The sequence below is a fragment of the Saccopteryx leptura genome, chromosome 2, assembly GCF_036850995.1.
Source record: "Saccopteryx leptura isolate mSacLep1 chromosome 2, mSacLep1_pri_phased_curated, whole genome shotgun sequence".
Classification (NCBI taxonomy): Eukaryota; Metazoa; Chordata; class Mammalia; order Chiroptera; family Emballonuridae; genus Saccopteryx; species Saccopteryx leptura.
In genome coordinates this window covers 365633688-365655414 of record NC_089504.1, presented here as the reverse complement: position 1 = coordinate 365655414, position 21727 = coordinate 365633688, and the positions used below count along the sequence as shown (strand labels likewise).

Genomic DNA, 21727 nt, shown 5'->3' with positions numbered 1-21727 from the left:
CGGTGGCGCAGTGGATAGAGCATCAGACTGGGATGCAGAGGACCCAGGTTCGAGATCACGAGGTCGCCAGCTTGAGCGCGGGCTCATCTGGTTTGAGCAAGGTTCACCAGCTTGGACCCAAGGTTACTGGCTCAAGCAAGGGGTTACTCGGTCTGCTGTAGCCCCCAGTCAAGGCACATATGAGAAAGCAATCAATGAACAACTAAGGAGCCGCAATGAGGAGTTGATGTTTCTCATCTCTCTACCTTCCTGTCTGTCTGTCCCTCTCTCTGACTCTCTTTGTCTCTGCCACAGGGGAAAAAAAATTTTTTTTCTCCAAAAGTGCCCTGGCCCATTGGCTCAGCGGTAGAGTGGTAGAGCGTCAGCCTAGTATGTGGAAGTCTCGGGTTTGATTCCCAGCCAGGGCACACAGGAGAAGCACCCATCTACTTCTCCACCGCTCCCCCTATCGCTTCTCTCTCTCTCTCTCGCTCTCTCTCTCTTTCTCTTTCTCTCTCTCTTCCTCTCCTGCAGCCATGGCTCGATTAGAATGATTTGACCCTGGGTGCTGAGAATGGCTCCATGGTCTCCACCTCCTGCACTCAAGAAGAGCTCAGTAGCTCAGTAGCTGAGCAAGGGAGCAACACCCCAGATGGGCAGAGCATCGCCCCCTGGTGGGCGTGCCAGGTGGATCCCGGTCGGGTGCATGCGGGAGTCTGTCTCTGCCTCCCTGCTTCTAACTTCGGAAAGATACAAAAAAAAAAACAACAATAAAAAGTTCTCCAAAAGCAACATGGTGTCAAGTTATGGGAGATTTTAGAAAAGTGTGTTTCAGAAGAGTGGGGAGATAGAGCCGGAGGACTGGAAACATCTCTTGGGGCAGGAGTGAGTCGGTCACCCTAAGGAAGGGGAGCCGGTGTTGACACACCGAAGAGAATGGGAAGATGAAAGGTGCAGGTGGAGACCGGGCAGGGGGAAGGGGTGCAATGATGGGGTAGGGTTTAGGGAGGCTGTACCTCCTCTCATGGAGAAGGAAGGATGCATGAGAGTTAAAAGCACCAGGACCTGTGATCATGCCCAGTCCAGAAATAGAAGGTGCGTATTTACCTAAGAGCTGAATTCAAGTGGACGGTGGGGAAGGGGGGAGGAAGGGCCACTGGGCAGCAGCGGTCTCTGAGACCAGGTGGCGGGATGGCCAGGCCCATCCGGGTCTGGGATGGACATCCGCCCAACCACCAGCAGTCTCACCAAACAGCACTCAGTGGATAAAGGGCAGAGCACAGGGGCTACCCCCAGTGTCTGGGACTAACAGGACAAGGAGGACAGGAGATTCAGAGAGGCTCAGACGAAGGTATAAGGTGAAGTCAGCAGAGAGGTGAGAGGCAGGGTTGGGCAGCAGAAGGGAGGGAGACCTGAGTGTCCCCAGTGCTCAGGAAGCAGAATCCGGGAGCCTCCAGGAGACTGACAGAAGAGCGTGCCTCCCTGCAGGTCCAGTGCTTCCGGAGGCGCTGGCTCAGAGGCCGGTGGTGACCACTAGGTCGAGGTCGGGCGCCCTGGCTTCCCAGGGTGGTAGCTCCGCCCAGCCAGGGACAGCAGCCCAGGGCCGCAGCTCCCCACCCCTTTGCCTTCCGTGTCCCAGCCAAATTCCTCTGGACTCTTAGCGACAGAAGCCTGCTGGCGTTAAAGAAAACGTGGAGTTAACACTAGAAGTCACACAACTCAGAGAGAGGGACCCCTGAGACCCTCCCAGGGTCTGAAACTGGGGACATGAGTAGATACAAGCAGGCAGTATCTGTCTGTGTCAGACTGTCGCTTTTTCTCCTGGATCACCTAGATTCCCATCTCTGCCTCTGTCCATCTGCCCCCCAGCCTCTCCCCGGCTCAAGCAGCCCGCTCTGATGGGCACTCTTATCCTGAAGCCCCAAGCTCACGTTTCTCAGGGGGAGAACATGAATGACCAGCCTGGGTTTGTACCCACCCACACACTGGGCACACTGAGGTGAGTGTGTGGTGTATGTGTGTGAGGGGGATATAGACATGATGTCTAAAGGGGTAAGGCTCCCAGAGAAGGCAGCTGTGGGCTGCTCTGCCTGGCCGGGCTGCTAAGGATCGTGTTCAGTGGTTGGCACCAAGCGACCTGAGTGAGGGTGGGCACAGAGAGCCAGAGGTCCGCGATGACCGTGGCTGTGAGGGCAGCTGAGCTGCAGTGGCTCAGGAGACCAGGATGGACAGCAGTCCACTTGTCGGGTAGGTCACAGCTGTGGTTGTGGGGCCAAGGGCTGCCCCCCTGAGTGGGGGCACCAGGTAGGACGGGCACAGTCGGTTGCAGGGGAAGCCCGGGAGCAGCTGATGCAGATGTCCCTCGCCTCTGTGTGCGGGGGCCGAGCAGTGGGAGCAGGGCAGCGTTCGGGGCGTCCTTGCCCGCCACCCTGCTCCCGGTGCCTGAGAAGGGTGCCCGTCAACCCGTCCTCCGACCAGGGGAGGGTTAGGGTGTGGAACAGGAACGTGATGTTTTTTTGTGTGTTAGTTTGTTTTTCTGAAGCTGGAAACGGGGAAAGACAGTCAGACAGACTCCCGCATGTGCCCGACCGGGATCCATCCGGCACGCCCACCAGGGGCGAAGCTCTGCCCACCAGGGGGCGATGCTCTGCCCCTCCGGGGCATCACTCTGCCGCGACCAGAGCCACTCTAGCGCCTGGGGCAGAGGCCAAGGAGCCATCCCCAGCGCCCGGGCCATCCCCGCTCCAATGGAGCCTCGGCTGCGGGAGGGGAAGAGAGAGACAGAGAGGAAGGAGGGGGGTGGGGTGGAGAAGCAGATGGGTGCTTCTCCTATGTGCCCTGGCCGGGAATCGAACCCGGGTCCCCCGCACGCCAGGCCGACGCTCTACCGCTGAGCCAACCGGCCAGGGCCTGATGTTTTTTTTAGGGAAGATGAACCGGATATGCAACTCGGTGGAGCCCCGAGTGATGGACGACAACATGCTCAAGCAGGCCGTCGGGGAGCAGGGCCTGCAGGAGGAGGCGGGGCAGCTGGCCAAGCAGGAGGGCATCCTCTTCAAGGACGTCCTCTCCCTACAGCTGGACTTCCAGAGTGCGTATCCCGGGGGTTGGGGCGGGGGCCGCCAGGCAGCCCTGCCCGACCTTCTCTGCCCCACATCCCAGCCCCAGCAGTCCATGCAGAATCTGTATCAAAAGAGAACATTCTCCCCACTCCAAATCTCACGTGAACCACAAAGACCTTCGTGTCCTCGGAATGGGGCCCCTGGCAGGAGGAACCTCGGAGGGTGGTCCCAAACCGTCCAGCAGGAGCGGGGGGAGGAGGAGAATGTGCCCCACCAGGGCAGCTTCAGAGGAGCAGCGGGCAGCAGGCTGGCCCAGGGCCGTGAGGCAGGGAAGCAGCTCCAGGTGGCAGGGCAGCCCAGTGGGAAGAAGTGGCTGGGGCCCAGGCAGACCCTCCGTGCCTCAGAGTCCCTTTCTGTGAACGGCCCGTGACCCCCCATAGACTGGGCTGGCAGCCCCAGTAGAGTGACCTGGTCACACTCACATTCCTGCTCTGTCCTGGGTTCCTATGCTGGCCTGCCCAGTCATCCACTCAACCACAGGAATTCTGTTCTTTCTTTTTTTAATTTTTGGACCGGTTTTGGTGGTAGTGGCGGTGGGGGGGTCTTCTCTCTTTTTAAAAAAATTATGCTTATTGGGGGACATTGGTTAATAACATGATACATTTCAGGTGTACAACTTTACACACATTTGTACACTCCGGTGTGTGCTCCCCACCCGAGTCCCTCCTCCTTCCACCTCCGTAAGGTTTGATCCCCTTCACCCTCTCGTGCCCCCGGGCCTGCTCCAGCCAGTCTGTGCCGACCCTGGGGATACGGGTGACGCCATGGCCGCAGGCCTCACGGAGCACACAGCACGGCCTCCGGGGCTGACCACAGCCCTGCAGCAGGAGCCGGCTGGCCGTCCAAAGCTGTGAGGGCCCCTGGGCCTCAGTGGTGACAGGGTCAGAGGGCTGGCAGCATGGCTGTCACCCGAGGGGCTTCCGCACCCACCACCCTCCCTTCGCTTCTGGTCCCCAACCTCAGGTTCATTCCGCGGGTGTCTGCCAGGTGCCTGCCACATGCCAGGTGCTACTCCAGGCACTAGGGATTCACTCAAGCAGGAACAAAAAATAAAAATCCTGTCCTCATAGAGCTGACATTCACGTGAAGGACACAGATAAAATGAAGGAAAAGAATAATGTACACTAAAAGTAACATGGAGAAAAAAACAGTCGGGAGAGGAGAACAGGGGCACTGCAGGGTGGGGTACAGGGTGTTCCCGGCGGTCCCAACACCTCCCCAAGAAGGTGGCAGCTGAGCAAAGAGCAGAAGGAGGTAAGGGAAGGAGCCATGTGGAGGTGCAGGGCAAAGTGTTGAAGGCAGAGGGAACAGCCAGTGCCAGAGCCCCGAGGAGGAGACAGGTCAAAGAGGCCGTGGGGTCAGCTCGCAGCAGCCTGGGGCCAGTGCCAGAGCCCCGAGGAGGAGACAGGTCAGAGAGGCCGTGGGGTCAGCTCGCAGCAGCCTGGGGCCAGTGCCAGAGCCCCGAGGAGACAGGTCAGAGAGGCCGTGGGGTCAGCTCGCGGCAGCCTGGGGCCAGTGCCAGAGCCCCGAGGAGACAGGTCAGAGAGGCCGTGGGGTCAGCTCGCGGCAGCCTGGGGTGGGGGGGTGGGCGAGGCTGCCTGGTTTGTACAGTGAGTCCGGTGGTGTTCCCGAGCAGAGGAGGGGCAGGAGGGGAAGCAGGTGCTCACAGGGTCCCCCTGGCTGGTGACAAGAGACTAGGGGGCCCAGGGCCGGGCAGGGACAGCTGCTGCTGTGGTCCAGCAGAGCCACCGTGAGGGGCTGGACCCAAGCTGGTGGAGGGTTCCGTGTCTGTGCTGGAGATTCAACTGGCTTCTTGGGGGCAGTCCTGTCATGCCGGTACTCAGTTAGAGGTCACTGCGAAGTCCGTCCTGGTTTTGTTGTGTTCTTTTGGCATTTCCACACAAGCTGCTAAACTGCTGATGTGTATGTAGGGAAGCCAGCAGGCTGGTGCGCCAGGCAGAGCACCAAGGGGCATGGGGGGCCGCCCAGAGTGGTCTCTGCAGGGGGTCAGCCACCCTCACGGCCTGTCAGTTTAAGGCCAAGGCCAGGGTCAGAGAAGGCACCTGGAAAATCCAGACCAGGAGAGGAGGTGGCTGAGATTCTAGGGTGGAGCTGGGCCTACCTCAGAAGCACAAGGAGGGGTGGGAGCTGGAAGGATTCGGGGAAATCTGGCCACAGTGGCCAGCCCCGAGCTAGTGGACAGCCCTGAGACCCCAGGAGAGGGACCTTGGACCAGAGACGCTGTCTGCCCACCCCCACGGAGACCCAGCTTGAAGAAGACCACCACGGGGATGCTCTCTGCCTGCCCCCAGTCCTCACATCCTCCGGGCAAACCCTGTCCCTCTGAGCCCGTGGGTCCTGAGGGTACCTCTCCCCTCTCCTTTCACTTCCATATTATTCCAGGCGTTCATGAGCCTGTTCCAAGTTTTAGAAATGATCACAAAAGCAAACATAGAAAAACAGGGGCATATCCGCAACAGAGCTGTTTGTAGCTTCTAGAGCACATTGGGAACGAGCTGAAGCCTCCAGGGTTTCACGGACACAGAATTCACTTGTTTACATGTTAGTGCTTTCAGAACTCTTTCCGGCTGCCGGGGACAGAAGCCGGGGTGAGGAACAAAGGGACTGGGGCTGTGTGAGGGTGAAGGTGGTCCCCAGGGGCCACAGGGTCAGGCGCTCCAGTGACACGAGGCACATGCCTCTTTACTGTGTGGGCAGCTTACCCCACTCCCCATGTGTGGACATGTGGGGTTCCCCTGCCTGTCCGCGCCTCACCTGCCCAGAGGGATTTCTTTGGCACATACACTGTGAGTCTTTGCAGGCAGATTCCGAGGAGAGATACTGCAGGCTCGAAGAGCACAGGCATTAAATATTTAAGTAAATGTGGCCAAATTGCCCTCCAAAACGTCTGAACTAGTTGATTAACCCTCCCAGCAACTGTGCACAGGGAAACATTCACCCTGCAGTGTGTGTGTATGTGTGTGTGTGAGAGAGAGAGAGCAGACAGACAGACAGGGGCAGAGAGAGATGAGAAGCATCAGTTCTTCATTGTGGCACCTTAGTTGTTCATTGATTGCTTTCTCATATGTGCCTTGACCAGGGGGCTACAGCAGAGTGAGTGACCCCTTGCTCAAGCCAGCGACCTTGGGTTCAAGCCAGCGACCATGGGATCATGTCTATGATACCACACTCAAGCTAGCGACCCTGAACTCAAGCTGGTGAACCCACACTCAAGCCGGCGACCTCAGGGTTTTAAACCTGGGTCCTCTGCATCCCAGTCCAATGCTCTATCCACTGCGCCACCGCCTGGTCAGGCCATCCTTCAGTCTTGATTCTTCTTGTCACACTGCAGAATGAAGGAGTTACCCGGCCTGTGTCTTATGCCCCAAGTTGTTCTGACTTCCTGGGCAGCCCCCACACCCCCCGCGCCCCAGCCTGGCCCTAGAGGCAGTGTGAGTGAGTCCCATTCCCCGAGCTGGTCCAGCCCACCTTCACGCTGACACCCCCCCCACGCCCACCCACCCCCACGGCCTGGTAGATCATGCTCATGCTATGGCCCTGGGCACTGATCAGCACCCACTGCACACTGACAGGACTCAGGCCTCAGTGCCCAGGGCACCGTCCTACCCCAGGGCACGGCAGCAGGATTGCGCAGCCTCATGTCTACTCAGCATGGGTCCTCTCAGTCCTCCCAGCCCTCCGGCGCACGGGTGCTGAGCGCTGACGCGGGGACTGAGCGCTGACGCGGGGACTGAGCGCTGACGCGGGCACTGAGCGCTGACGCGGGGACTGAGCGCTGACGCGGGGACTGAGCGCTGACGCGGGCACTGAGCGCTGACGCGGGGACTGAGCGCTGACGCGGGGACTGAGGCCGGACCGCCGAGCGGGTCTCCCGCCCTTGTTCCAGACATCCTGCGCATCGACAGCCTCTGGCAGTTTGAGAACCTGAGGAAGCTGCAGCTGGACAACAACGTCATCGAGCGGATCGAGGGGCTGGACAGCCTCACACACCTGGTCTGGCTAGGTGAGGCCCCGCTGTGCCGTCCCCCCGATGACAGGTGTGCTCCGGCCAGAGCCCCCAGGCCTGCCCCCTCAAAGAGGCAGAAACTGGGGACCCCGCCATCGCCGAGAAGAAAGCACTGGGGCGCGGGAGGCGGGGGCTCGGGGGACAGTGCTCTGAGGGTCCAGCACAGCCCCCACGTGCACACGCCGGCCCAGCCAGGGGCCCCCCACTGTCGGCTGCCCCCCAGGATGGAGGTGTGCTGACTCTGGAGAGCTGACTGCACACTTCTCGTCCCCCTTTTGCATTCGGGGGTGTCTTTTTTTGTTTTGTTTTGTTTTGTTTTTGTATTTTTCTGAAGCTGGAAACGGGGAGAGACAGACAGACTCCCACATGCGCCCGACCGGGATCCACCCGGCACGCCCACCAGGGGGCGATGCTCTGCCTCTCCAGGGCATCGCCCTGCCGCGACCAGAGCCACTCTAGTGCCTGGGGCAGAGGCCAAGGAGCCATCCCCAGCGCCCGGGCATCTTTGCTCCAATGGAGCCTTGGCTGCGGGAGGGGAAGAGAGAGACAGAGAGGAAGGAGGGGGGGAGGGGTGGAGAAGCAGATGGGTGCTTCTCCTGTGTGCCCTGGCCGGGAATCGAACCCAGGTCCCCCGCATGCCAGGCCGACGCTCTACCGCTGAGCCAACCGGCCAGGGCCCGGGGGTGTCTTGTTGGCAGCTTGACATTGTCCGTGGGGGGAGTATCATCCCACAGATGGCAGCAGATGTGACAACCAGAGCTCCCCTCACCGCTCCCTATGTTATTAAACATTTACCTGCAGTGCCGGTTCCAGGGGGAGTGGCCAGGCCCCCAGAGAACAGAGCCTGGGCTGCGTGGAGGCGGAGGAGGTGGGCAGCTTGGCACTGAGCAGACGCCCGTGTTTGTCCAGCCCTGCAGCGTGTTGACCGACTTCACACAAGTCGTTCCAGCCCTCCAACCCCAGTGTCTATGTGCTGTGTGACCTTGGGCATGTGACCACCCGGCTCCTTTCAATCCCGGTCTTATATTGTCCATAAGACAGAGGCGGCGATGCCTGGGCTGCCAGGGTTAAGGGAGGGGATGCACTTAAGGGCCTGGCGTAGAGAAAAGGACAAGGAAGGATCATTCATCTCGCTGTCACAAGGTGAGCTTCCTCTGATACACCAAGGAGGCTACATGAAGATGTGGACAGCAGGCTGACTTTCCAAATCATAGGTTTAACGTGATAGCTTGCAGCGACCATGATCATACTTCCAAAGCTCACGAAAAATGCCCAGTTTGGGCCTCTGGGCCATCAGTGCACTAGGACAGGGTGGCAGTTCCAACCCCAACCCAAATCTGTGGTGGAGAAAATCCAGTCTGTTCCCAGAGATGTGAAACCCGGGCCGGAGAGCATCCTGACATCTCAGTTGGCCTTGGGTGTGGCCTTGGGTTTGGGCTTGGGGGACAGCTTGAGTCAGCGGTGATGTCCTGGAAGAAGCTGGCCTGCCATTGGTCCAGGCAGGAGCCCTGGGATGAGCACGGCCATCATTAGCTGTGTGGCTTTGGGAAAAATCACTGAGCCTCTCTGTGCTTTAGCTTCCCAACTGAGTAAATGGGGAGAGAAATTCCAAACTGCCACTTAGAGCTGTTGCCGGGCGATGTCCGCAGGAGCAGTCGATAGACTGGTCCACGCTAAGCAGACGGGAGGTATCTATAGTGTTACTAAAATGCCCGGAGGAATGAGGGAAGGGGACCTGCCCCTGAGCAATCCCTCCCAGGGCCATGGCAGAGCACAGCCAGGAAGATGCATGGCAGACCTGGAGAAGGCCATGAAGGTGTGCGGCCACAGGAAGCACCCCCCCACGCACGGCTTCTAGAAAGCCCCAAGGTGTCAGATGGCGAGTCGGTGCCGAACCGACAGCTTGGCGCCGGCTCAGAGGCACAGGTAGCCCCGACAGGGTCTGTTTCAGGGTCATCCGGCCCCAAACCCATCACTCAACCCCCGGGGCCCTCTGCCTTCCAGACCTGTCCTTCAACCACATCGAGACCATCGAGGGGCTGGACACGCTGGTCAACCTGGAGGACTTGAGCTTGTTCAACAACCGGATCTCCAAGATCGACTCTCTGGATGCCCTGGTCAAGCTGCAGGTGCTGTCACTGGGCAACAACCTTATCGGCAACATGATGAACGTGAGCTCCGGTGGGGCAGCTGGGGGCAGAGGGCGGGCCAGGGCGGGGTGGGGGAGTTGCTGGGGAATAGGGGCCTGGGAGCCATGGCAAAGGGGAAGTGCAGGCTCTGTCTTTCAGATCTTCCCCTTCTCCTAGGGGAGCCAGAAATCAAGTTAACTTCACAAAGGATTCCCCCCCCTTGCGACACCTTAGTTGTTCATTGATTGCTTTCTCATATGTGCCTTGACCATGGGGCTACAGCAGACTGAGATTCCCCCCCCTTGCGACACCTTAGTTGTTCATTGATTGCTTTCTCATATGTGCCTTGACCATGGGGCTACAGCAGACTGAGTGACCCCTTGCTCAGCCAGCGACCTTGGGTCCAAGCTGGTGAGCTTTGCTCAAAGCAGATGAGCCCGTGCTCAAGCTGGTGAGCTCGGGGTCTCGAACCTGGGTCCTCGGCATCCCAGTCCGACGCTCTATCCACTGCGCCACCGCCTGGTCAGGTACTTCACAAAAGATTTGATAACCTTTAAACAACATGCTCGACCCATGAGAGCCCATCCGTGGGTGCCATTTTGTTTCCTGCTTTGGTGGGGGGGGGGTATCTCTTTCTTTCCCTGAGTTCCACTCTCACTTAACAACCCTTTGCCGAGGCGAGGACCTGTTTGGTGTGGGTCACGTGGCCTGTGCTCAGTGGATGCAGAGACCCAGAAGGCACAGTGCCCCTGGGGGTCTCAAGCACACATCCACATAATCACAACACCCACGGTAACAAGAAGCTGGTGTCCACACCCCAGGGTGCGGGCTGCGTATGTGTGAGGGGGGCAGAGGTCACTGGACGTTTGGGGGAAGGTGGGCTGGCGCCCCTGCCCGTCCCCACAACAGGCTCTCGGCCACCAGCTGAGACCAAGATCCCAGCGGCATTCATAAGGGTCCTGAGTCAGAGCCGACAGGACTGGACTGCTCCGGAGACAGGCGGGGCCGGGGATTGCCTCTCCAGCCTGCCCCGTGGACCCTGGGAGCTGTCCAGCGTCCTCCCCAGACTCCTTCCGGCCGAGGCCACTCAGATGGCCTGGGTCCAGACGCCAGCCGCGCGCGCGAAGACGGGAGCCTTCTACAACTCCGCTTCCCCGTCTCCAGCACGGAGATGACGGCCGTCACCCACCCGCCAGGAATGGAGTGAGGGTGACGAGCACGGGCGCCTCACTCAGCGTCAGGCCGGAGCACGCTGCTCACTCAGGGGCCCCGTCACAGCCGGCGAGGTGGCTTTGCAGTGAGACTCACTGAAGAGGACGGCCCTCTTGCCACTGAGCGGAAGGAGGAGGTTTCCCGGGTGCCCCCCTGGGAATGGGCAGCCCCCCGCGGGGAGCCCGAGGTGGGCGGGAGAGGTCGAGGGGTGCGGTGCCCAGTGGAGACTTCTCTGCACGACAGGGTGTCCGGAACAAGTCCGTGTCCTGGGAGGGAAACCTGCCACCTTGGGGGTGGGTTGAGGGGCACCATGGGAGTGGGCACGGCAAAGATGGCCGCCCCGGGGAGACGCTGGGCTTGTCGGGCAGGCGGGCGTCCCCACGGCAAGGGGCAGGGGCCTGGGTGCCTCGGGCGGCAACCTCGGGAAGTTGCCGAGAGCCAGGAAGCGGGAAGCACAGACGAGCTGGTGCATTGGGGGCACTGCTGCTGCCGGCGACGGGCGCCCCGTCCTGCGGGCCCTCCAGACGCGAACACCTGCCGGACCAGAGCCGGAGGCATTTACCCCCCAGTCCTGTTAGCAGCTGAGGGACGTCCCCAGGACTCCCTCCCTCTTGCCTTCGTTTCTGGGGGGCCTCAGAGAGCTGAGACAGGGGGGCACTGGGAGCAGGAGTCCATCCCAGCGGCAGCGGATGCCACAGGTAGGCCGAGTGCCCCCCCAGACAACGGGACACTGAGCACCGCGATGACTGGCACTTCGGGGAAGGGCAGGCTTGTCACCAGGGCTGCGAGGACACAGGCTCCCTCTGCCTCCAGGCTCTGCTGCCCTGGGCCTCTCCCTGGGCTGCTGCTCTTCATGGCCATGGTCAGCAGCCAAGGCCACAGGCTTCCACATCTACAGGTAGCAGGACAGAGAGCACAAGAAATCTCTCCCCAACAGTGACCCTTAAGTCAGACCAGGGCCCACCTGCTTCTCCACCCCCCCCCTCCTTCCTCTCTGTCTCTCTCTTCCCCTCCCGCAGCCAAGGCTCCATTGGAGCAAAGATGGCCCGGGCGCTGGGGATGGCTCCTTGGCCTCTGCCCCAGGCGCTAGAGTGGCTCTGGTCGCGACAGAGCGACGCCCCGGAGGGGCAGAGCATTGCCCCTGGTGGGCGTGCCGGGTGGATCCCGGTCGGGCGCATGCGGGAGTCTATCTGACTGCCTCCCCGTTTCTAGCTTCAGAAAAATACAAAAAAAAAAAAAAAAAAAAAAAAAGATTAATTCCTAGAGGTGGACTTGTGGGGTCGGCGGGCACATGCATTTTTTTATGCTGATGGGTCTTGCCCAATGGTTATCTGTAAAAATGAAACTATTTACAAACCCACAGTGATGAGGAGGAGAAGGCCTGTTTCCAACTCACCTCCCACAACGTGCTTTGTTATCAAGCCATTCTCTCTTTAACAATCTAAAAGATGAAAAACAGAATTTCACTGGGAGAGCTCTTAAAAATCAAATCACATTCTATCTCCCCACCCCACACACACACTTAAAACTCCAAGGGCTTCCATTGTCCTTAGAACAAAATCCACACTCCTGGCTGCAGCCTTGACCCATATCTTACATGAATCAACCCTGACATTGTTTCCAATCTCGCCTCAAGTCCTGTCCCTTCCGCTTCTGAGAATGCAGTCTCCTCTGCCCTTGTGTAACTGGCTTCCTCGGTCTCAGAGACCTGCAAAGGTCCTCCCTCTTATTTTCTCTATGATTTCTCCCATCTTTATGGTTTTATAGTACTTAACCAAAAAATGTAATTATTGTATTTACTTAAAAATATTCTTGGCCCTGGCCGGCTGGCTCAGTGGCAGAGCTTCGGCCCAGCATGTGGATGTCCTGGGTTTGATTCCTGCTCAGGGCGTACAGAAGAAGTGCCCATCTGCTTCTCCACCCCTCCGCCTACTCTCTGTCTCCCTCTTCCTTTCCTGCAGCCATGGCTGGTTTGGAGCCAGTTGGCCTCTGGGCGCTGGGGATGGCTCCATGGCCTCCGCCTCAGGTGCTAAAATAGCTTGGTTGCCAAGCAACAGAGCAACGCCTCAGATGGGCAGAGCATCGCCCCCTAGTGGGCTTGCCGGGTGGATTCTGGTCCCAGCACATGTGGGAGTCTGTCTCTGCCTCCCCTCCTCTCACTGAATTAAAAAAAAAAAAAAGGCCCTGGCCAGTTGGCTCAGTGGTAGAGCATCGGCCTGGTGTGCAGGAGTCCCAGGTGCGATTCCCGGCCAGGGCACATAGGAGAAGCGCCCATCTGCTTCTCCACCCCTCCCCCTCTCCTTCCTCTCTGTTTCTCTCTTCCCCTCCCGCAGCCAGGGCTCCATTGGAGCAAAGTTGGCCCGGGCGCTGAGGATGGCTCCATGGCCTCTGCCCCAGGCACTAGAGTGGCTCTGGTCACAACAGAGCAACGCCCCAGATGGGTGGAGCATCGCCCCCTGGTGGGCGTGCTGGGTGGATCCTGGTCAGGCTCATGCGGGAGTCTGTCTGACTGCCTCCCCGTTTCCAACTTCAGAAAAATACAAAAAAAAAAAATCCTCGCCTAACAGGTGGGGGTACAGTGGATACAGTGTTGACCAGGAACACTGAGGTCCTGGGTTCAAAACCCCAAGGTCAACAACTTCAGCGTGGGCTAGCCAGCTTGCGCAAGGGGTTGCTGGCTTGAGCGCAGGATCATCAACATGACCCCAAAGTCGCTGGCTTGAGCACGGGGTCACTGGCGCAGCGGGAGCCCCCAGGTCAAGGCTTATATGAGAAACAATCAATGAACAACTAAGGTGCCGCAAATATGAGCTGATGCTTTTCATCTCCCTCTCTCCCTGCCTCTCCCTCTCTTAAAAAAAAATAATAATCATCACTGGCCACAGACCACCATAACAAATATGATAATAATAATACAATTTGAAATACTCTGAATGTGACCCAGAGACACGATGAGCACATGGTTGGGATATTGGTGCCGACGGACGTGCTCGACGCTGGGGGGGGGGGGGGGGGGGCTACGAATCGTCAATTTGTGAGAAAACGCAGCCTCTGTGAAGCACAACGCCTCCTGTGTCACCCTGGTGGTGACTCCCCACTCCTCCAATTTTAGTAAAGATAGAGCATAGGAAAAATAAACGGCAGTGAGTGGAATGTTATCCAGTTAATTCAAGGTTAACTGTACATTGAGTTCCGTCTACTTCGAGGCTTGGGCCTTTCCCACAGGGCTCGGCCGTTGTAAAAGGCTCGCCTGCTCTGAGTGACCACCAGTGAGGATGGCAAGGCCAGTCCCACCTACCGAATCCGTGTCAGGCGCCCCCTACGTGCATCTCACAGCTGATCTCATGTGCTGCTTACAACACACACAACAGCACGTAACATCCTCACCTCCATGTTATAGATGAGAAAACCGAGGCTCGGAGACATTAGGGAACTTGTCCCACGGCTAGTGTTTGAACCCGAGTCTGCCGATCCTTCGCAAAGCCCCAGCTTGACCAAAGGCCTTGTGGGTACAACCACCCAGCCTGGGGCACCCCCCCCCCACCGGGGCGCCCTTGACCTTCCCCGCTCTGCCCCCAGATCATCTACCTGCGGCGGTTCAAGGGCCTGCGGGCACTCAGCCTGTCCGGGAACCCCATGGCCCGAGCAGAGGATTACAAGACGTTTGTCTGCGCCTACCTTCCCGACCTCGTGTACCTGGACTTCCGGCGTATTGACGACCACGTGGCAAGTGTCCCCCTCTGGGTCTCCCTGCTCCGTGAGAGTGTCTGCAGGTCTCTGGGCTCCTGGAAAGGGCCGCTGAGGCAGGGAGGAAGGGCAGCTCCTTAGTAGCTCCCGGAGGCCCCTTTTAAGTTGAGGTCCTGGGCTGTTCCTGAAGGCCGCTCTCCCCTCAGGCGAGCACAGAGGATGGACAGGGGCTGTGAGCTCGGGGGTGGGGAGAGACTGGCAGGAGGGGCAGGCTGCTGTCAGCAGGACCTTGGTGGGGCCTGGACCTTGTCCTGTTGCAGAGGGCAGCCCGGGAGAGCCCTGAGCAGTCTTCAGCAGAATTCACGATGTGTTCAGAAGGTCAGGGGTCTGGTGACTGCTGCGGGGAAGAGAGGAGCAGACGGAGAGGAGGGGGGTGGGGAGGCAGGGACCACAGTCCAGAGAGAGGAGGACAGGGAGGAGGTGGTGGCCTCAGTCACAACGGAGCAGTGGGAACGGAGATCAGTGGAGAGGCTGGATACTAGAGATTTTTCTTTTTTTAATTTTTCCGAAATGAGAAGCGGGGAGGCAGTCAGACAGACTCCCACATGCGCCCAACCAGGATCCACCCTGCATGCCCACCAGGGGGTGATGCTCTGCCCATCTGGGGCGTCGCTCTGTTGTGACCAGAGCCATTCTAGCACCTGAGGCGGAGGCCATGGAGCCGTCCTCAGCGCCCGGGCCAACTTTGCTCCAATGGAGCCTTGGCTGTGGGAGGGAAAGAGAGAGACAGAGAGGAAGGAGAGGGGGAGGGGTGGAGAAGCAGCTGGGTGCTTCTCCTGTGTGCCCTGGCCGGGAATTGAACCTGGGACTTCCACACACCGGGCCAACGCTCTACCACTGAGCCAACCGGCCAGGGCTCGGATACTAGAGATTTTTACCAACTTAAACTTATCTATCAAAGTACGAATAGGTAAAGGAACAATGTAAGCGTACATCTCAACAAGAGCAAGAGCTCTTGAGAGGGATTTCTACTCCTGCTGTGAAAGCTCCTTGCAGCCAAGGCCCCATGCTAAGGCATAAAAGCTACCCAGACGTGCGTCCTGACGTCACGTTTGGTTGGACAGTGGGGCTGACCTCAGACAGCTCAGGCTGTGGAAGGCAGCGCAGGCTCCACACTGGACAGAAGTCAGGGAAGCCCCTGCCTCCCTTCAGGGAGCCAGCACACTGGGAAGGGAGACAGATGATTAGGAAACACCAGGAGAGAGGAACACGGCGGAGGTACATGTGCAGGATTGGCGTGGCTGGTGATGGGGTGGCTTCCCCAAGGGAAGCGGTTCTGAGATGGGATCTACAGGGCGGGCAGAAGCCGACTGGGGTAAGGTGGCAGGCAGAGCACATGCAAAGGCCCTGGGTCAGGAGGCAGCACTGTGAGCAGCAGTGACTGGAGCTCGGAGCGTTGGAGAGGAGCAGGTCGGGGGGCAGGTAGGCAGACAGAACCTTGCGGGCCACAGCCGGAGCTTGTCATCCCCCGGCGCCCGAGACGGGGCCACACAGGGCAAGCGAGGGACTGGTCAGGTCAGGTCTGCATTTAGCAGTTGCTCTAGTTGCTTGGTAGGGAGAAGTGGACAGAGTAGAAGGGACAGGTGCCCAGGGGAGGCCGGCTAGGAAGTTGAGGTGGGGGTACCGGCGAGAGGTGGTGTGACGGATCAGAGAGCCATGAGGAGGCAGCACGGACTGTCCTGGGCACAGCCCGGGTCTGAGCAGGCGGGGGAGTCCAGGATGCCCCAGGGTCCCTGCTTTGGGTGCTGGCCGGCTGGGCCGGGGAGGGGGCTGCTCACCTCGGCAGGACTCGGGGAGGACCACGGTCCCTCTGGGACAGGGTGGGCTGTCAGTGCCCTCGGGGCAGCCAGGAAGCACAGGGCCATTGGACGCTCGGGTCTGGTGCTTCCAGGTGGCGGTCAGTTAACTGCCCAGCTCGTCCAGCCTGTGGCTCAGCCACTTCCTCAGTGTCTTCCTTGCTCCGGCCAGTTTCTCTCTCCTCTGTCTCGGGGCTGTAAGGCAGCGGGCAGTTCTCATCCACACACCCACCCACCTCGGGGCACCGCCAGCCGGCAGAGGCTAGCGTGGCTCTCCGGGACCCAGTGTCTCCTGGTAACAATAAGAATGCCCTTCCCGTTCCCCCGTCAGAAAGGGCTGGCGGAAGCCAAACACCAGTACAGCATCGACGAGCTGAAGCACCGGGAGACGCTGATCCAGGCCCGGCTGGAGGAGGAGCAGGCCCAGAGGGAGGAGCTGGAGCACCACAAGGTCCGCCCCCCCCCAGGAGCTCCACTCCCCACCTCTCTTGCCCTGTCCTGCTGGGCTCCAGATTGCTGGCCCCAGGTCATCGGTCAGTTCAACAAAGGGCAGCAGGGCCCAGGCCCCTGAAAGCCTGCCTTTCGATTAAAAATAGACACCGTGGGCCCTGGCCGGTTGGCTCAGCGGTAGAGCATCAGCCTGGCATGCGGGGGACCCGGGTTCGATTCCCGGCCAGGGCACACAGGAGAAGCGCCCATCTGCTTCTCCACCCCTCCCCCTCTCCTTCCTCTCTGTCTCTCTCTTCCCCTCTCGCAGCCAAGGCTCCATTGGAGCAAAGATGACCCGGGCGCTGGGGATGGCTCCTTGGCCTCTGCCTCAGGCGCTAGAGTGACTCTGGTTGCGGCAGAGCGACGACCCGGAGGGGCAGAGCATCGCCCCCTGGTGGGCAGAGCGTCGCCCCTGGTGGGCGTGCCGGGTGGATCCCGGTCGGGCGCATGCGGGAGTCTGTCTGACTGTCTCTCCCCGTTTCCAGCTTCAGGAAAAAAAAAAAAGAAAAAAAAAAATAGACCCCATGCACCCGTGGCCTGGCTCTGATGAGGCATGCAGACTGTGCCCGTGCTCCCTCCACAGGGCACAGGCCGAGTGCCCGCCTGGCTCTGCCCACCACCTGCCCCGGGGCCAGCACTCCCTCAACCCGGACGCCCCCTGCCTTGCCTCCTTCACAGGGCTGGGCTGGGGGCGCTGCTGGAACAGCCTGTCAGGGCTGGGCTGGGGGGGGCCGCTGGAACAGCCTGTCAGGGCACCCCGTTCTTAAACCCCAGGGCGGGTCTCAGGGCTGCGGGGCAGGTTCGAGCCCCTGTTCTGCATGGTCCTGGGTCCCCTACGCCGGAGCCCCCACACCTTCCTCCCGCCAGACCGAGCCAGTGAGCCCTCAGCACTATGCCCTGGACCTGCCGGGGCACCAGGCCCTCGGCCCGGCATGCCCTCCCGGCCTCGCCTTCCTCACCAGCCCCCGGGGCCCGAGTGCAGGCCCTGCGGTCACCCGAGCGCCGCTGTGCTTGTGACCACAGGCCGCCTTCGTGGAGCACCTGAACGGCTCCTTCCTGTTTGACAGCATGTACGCCGAGGATGCGGAGGGCAGCAAGCTGGCCTCCCTGGACGGCGTGGGCGAGCTGCTCGAGGCATATCCTTCCAAGTTCCCGGCTGCCCCCTCAGGCCAAGCCTGGGCCCCGTGACGCCGCCCGCCTGCCCGCTGGGGCCGGTCTCCCCAGCTCTCGCTGAGACCCTGGGGGGTGACACCTCCCCTTCAGAGCAAGGTAGCCGAGTCAGCACAGACCCAGGTCAGCTGTGCCGCATGGGGGACACTCTGAGGGGTCGGTCAGCACGGCCTGGGGCCTCAGGCCTGACAAGCGGGCTGTCACAGACAGGATCTGACCCTCAGCCGTATCTCCCGTTTCCTGCGTGTGCTTGTCCGGTGTTTGTCATGTTCCCACCCCCTTCCCGCTAGGCGGGGGCTGCTCTGCAGTCACATTGGTACTTGGGGAAGCTCCCCTTGGAGGTTGACTTGTCCAAGGTCACACACTTAAGAACTGGGATTCAGTCCCTAGTCTGTGGGGCTAATAGCCTGGAATCTCACCCCGATTGGCCACGGCCCGCCGGAGGTGGCCGGCATCTTGTCATCAAGGCCCTTGACCGGGGTGGTCGGCCAGGGTGACTTACACTGTAAGCAGAGGGACTCTGGATAGAACTGAGGGGCCCCTGGTCTGACAGTGCGAAGACAGCAGCAGGGCCCAGAGCAGGTCTGTGGCACCCTCTCCACATAGGAAAAAAGAAGAAAAAGAAAAGGCTCACTTTCTAAAAACCCAGCATTCTGAAAAGAGTGGGGAAGGGACAGCCGGGTGTGGGGCTGAGCAGAAGGTGAGAGCCGGGTTCTGGGTCAGACCCCGGTCCAGTGGGGCCAGGACTCCGCCCCGCTCTGCCACCGGCCTGCTAGGTGGCCTGCCCGCAGGGGCAGGCGAGGGACCCGAGCCCCAGGGAGAAGCAGCAGCAGAAGCCAGACTTGAACCTGGATCTCTCTGCTTCGAGCCCCTGGTCCTCCGATCTCTGCGATCCCCCGTCCGCAGCACCTGAGGACAGACCCTCAACAAAGGTGCCCTCTAGACGACACAACGGAGACAAAAACACACGCTGCTGCTTTGGGCCGCTCCCTGGGGGCCCCCAGCCCCTCCCTGGCCCCTGCAGGTCCACCAGGAGTCTCTCCTGTAGAAGAGTCTGTTCTGTCGTCCCCTCCCATGGCTCCCGTCCTCTTCCCTGAGTCAGGTTGTGTCCCTGCCTCCCTCAGGCTGGGGGGGGCACCCCCACCATCACCACCTTATCCTTCAGATCTCGACCACCCACGCTGTGAGGCAGCCTCTCCCACCAACTGGTACCCCGAAACCACCTCCAGCTTCCTTAACGGCCACTCACCTACAAGGACAGATTTGTCATCATCTGTCTGAACATCTTCGAGTATGGGCTGAAAGAGCATGCCAAGTGGAAAGCGGAGCTGGACACCTTCAATGAGTGTGTCCAAGAGGCCGTCCAGGAGAACCAGGCGCAGGGCAGGCAAAGGGTCGCCACGTTTGAGGAGCAGCACTGGCTGGTAGGCCCCGCCCCGCCCGGCCCCGCCCCCCGCCCTGCCCGGCCCCGCCCACCCCGGCCCCGCCCCGCCCCGCCCCGCCCCTCCCTGGCCTCCTGCTCCGGGTGCTGGCCCGGCTATGGGCCTGGCCCCACCAGAGGGGCAGCTGCCCCTGTGTCCCCATTTGCCAAAGCCCACACAGCTCAGTGGCTGAGCCAGGGCACAGCCTTCCGCTCGTACCACAAACCACAGCTCCTCCCCCGCCCACCCACCCACCAGGGCTGAGCCACACATGGAGCCCGTGGTCTGCTTCCCCTGAAACATCCTTGGGGTTCAAGGTAACATCGTCGTTACTATTCAAGAGGTCTTATTGTTACCACTGCTGTTACAACGGCGATGGCTGCTACCCCTCCTCTGTTCCCTCATCCCTTTCTTTAGCAGACACGCTCTGAGCCCTGCTCTGTGCCCGGCTCTGGGAAGCAGGAGGGAACCACACTGCCTGTGGTCCTCAGACAGCGCCCCTCTGCTGAGGGGTGCAGACCCAGGCCCCTCCCCGCCGGGAAAGTCAGCTCTCACCTGCAGGGGGCCCAGGAAGCCTGGGGGGCTTTCCAGAGGCAGATCAACTCCAGCTACCGGGGGTGATGGAGGAAGGATGAGATGGCCCACCCAGGGAGGCCTGCGGGACCAGCCTGACTCAGGCCACTCTGCACACCGATGGGGCTTGTGTCCTCAGTTAGCATTCCTTTGAAAGACCAGTTCCTAAGCTGTTCTAAGGCAGAGACCTTCCGAGACTCTTAAGGAAAGCTACGGACCTTCTTTCTCCTTAAAAAAACTGTCTCGCCTGACCAGGTGGTGGCGCAGTGGATAGAGCATCCGACTGGGATGCAGAAGACCCAGGTTCGAGACCCCAAGGTTGCCAGCTTGAGTGAGGGCTCATCTGGTTTGAGCAAAAGCTCACCAGCTTGGACCCAAGGTCGCTGGCTTGAGCAAGGGGTTACTCGGTCTGCTGAAGGCCCACGGTCAAGGCACATATGAGAAAGCAATCAATGAACATCTAAGGTGTTGCAACGCGCAATGAAAAACTAATGATTGATGCTTCTCATCTCCGTTCCTGTCTCTCCCTGTCTGTCTGACTCTGTCTCTGTAAAAATAAAATAAAATAAAACACTAATGATTGATGCTTTTCATCTCTCCGTTCCTGTCTGTCTGTCCCTATCTATCCCTCTCTCTGACTCTTTGTCTCTGTTAAAAACAAACAAACAAAAACCTGTCACGCACACACTGAGTAGGTGGACACCTGCTGGTAGTATCAGGGGCTCCAAGGAGCCCGTAAAGACACCCCTGGTTGAGAACTCCTTGGTTTCAAGTAGAGCAAAGTCCCTCAATGAGGCCAGTTCAGGTGTAGCGGGGCTGGTGATAGACTCTAGTAGGCTTCCCAGGCCTCCCCCCGCCTCCCCACCCCCCCTGGTCTCCTTAGCCTGCCTCCCAGATGGACCTGCATTGCCGGGAGGGGTGTTGTGTCAACCCTGCCGACCAGCTGAGGAATACATTCGGCTCACACACATGTGTATTTTGTTTGGTTTGCAGAGGGCTTTAAAACATTTTGAACATCCTACTGACATTAAACATGGAAAGATTTCAGAGAAAAACTATGGTTGCCCACTTCTCTGGAGGAAGTTGTCATCAGGGCCAGAGTGGCCATTGTCCCCTCTGGACAGGACAGGCCACATCTGCAGTCCCACCCGCCCCCACCCCCTGTCTGTCTGGCACATCCTTGCTGACATTTCTTTCTTTTCCCCCATTGATTGGAGGGTGGAGGGGAGGAGGAGAGAAGCATCAACTCCTTGTTCCGCTTAGCTGTTCCGTTTCATGTGTGCTCATTGGTTGCTTCTGGTACGTGCACTGACCAGGGATCGAACCCACAACTGTGGCATGCCAGGATGATGCTCTGTCCACTGAGCCGGCCCAGCCAGGGCCTGGAGAGCCTTCTAAAACTTGAGTTGTTCATGTTCTTTTTTTTTTTTTTTTTTTTTTAAAGAGACAGTCAGAGAGAGGGATAGACAGGGACAGACAGAGAGGAACGGAGAGATGAGAAGCATCAATCATTAGTTTTTTCATTGCGCGTTGCAACACCTTAGTTGTTCATTGATTGCTCTTTCGTATGTGCCTTGACCGCGGGCCTTCAGCAGACCAAGTAACCCCTTGCTTGAGCCAGCAACCTTGGGCTCAAGCTGGTGAGCTTTTTTTTTTTCTCAAACCAGATGAGCCCGTGCTCAAGCTGGCGACCTCAGGGTCTCGAACCTGGGTCCTCCGCATCCCAGTCCGGCGCTCTATCCACTGTGCCACCATCTGGTCAGGCGCTTCATGTTCTTAATAGTTGTAAACTATCTCATTGCATGGGCGAGCCATACTTTTTTAAGCCAGTTCCTATTGATAGACCATCAGGTTTTTTCCAATCTCTTGCTCTTTCAAGAGTTGCGGTGAGAACTTTGGTGCAAGTGTGGCCTTCAGGATGAAGTCCTGGGGGGGCGCTATGCCCGGCTGCTTCCCCAGCCGCTGCCCGCTGCCCTCCGCAGAGGCGGACCCTGCTGTAGTCCGCCTGTCAGCAAGCTTTCTCCTCTTGGCTGACTTGTTACACTTAAAGTGAATACTAGTT

The 21727-nt window shown here is 59.4% G+C and overlaps 1 protein-coding gene across 1 annotated transcript in view; it reads left to right on the top strand.

The window, feature by feature from the left end:
- The window catches only part of DRC3 (dynein regulatory complex subunit 3), a 39370-nt gene that overhangs the window by 1729 nt on the left and 15914 nt on the right, over window positions 1-21727 (top strand). The window contains exons 3-9 of the mRNA XM_066366465.1: window positions 2906-3070; window positions 7009-7125; window positions 9133-9299; window positions 14049-14199; window positions 16348-16463; window positions 17525-17637; window positions 18921-19095. Of these exons, the coding sequence (XP_066222562.1) occupies window positions 2911-3070; window positions 7009-7125; window positions 9133-9299; window positions 14049-14199; window positions 16348-16463; window positions 17525-17637; window positions 18921-19095 (999 nt within the window). The 5' untranslated portion in view covers window positions 2906-2910. The remainder of the gene's footprint in view (window positions 1-2905; window positions 3071-7008; window positions 7126-9132; window positions 9300-14048; window positions 14200-16347; window positions 16464-17524; window positions 17638-18920; window positions 19096-21727) is intronic.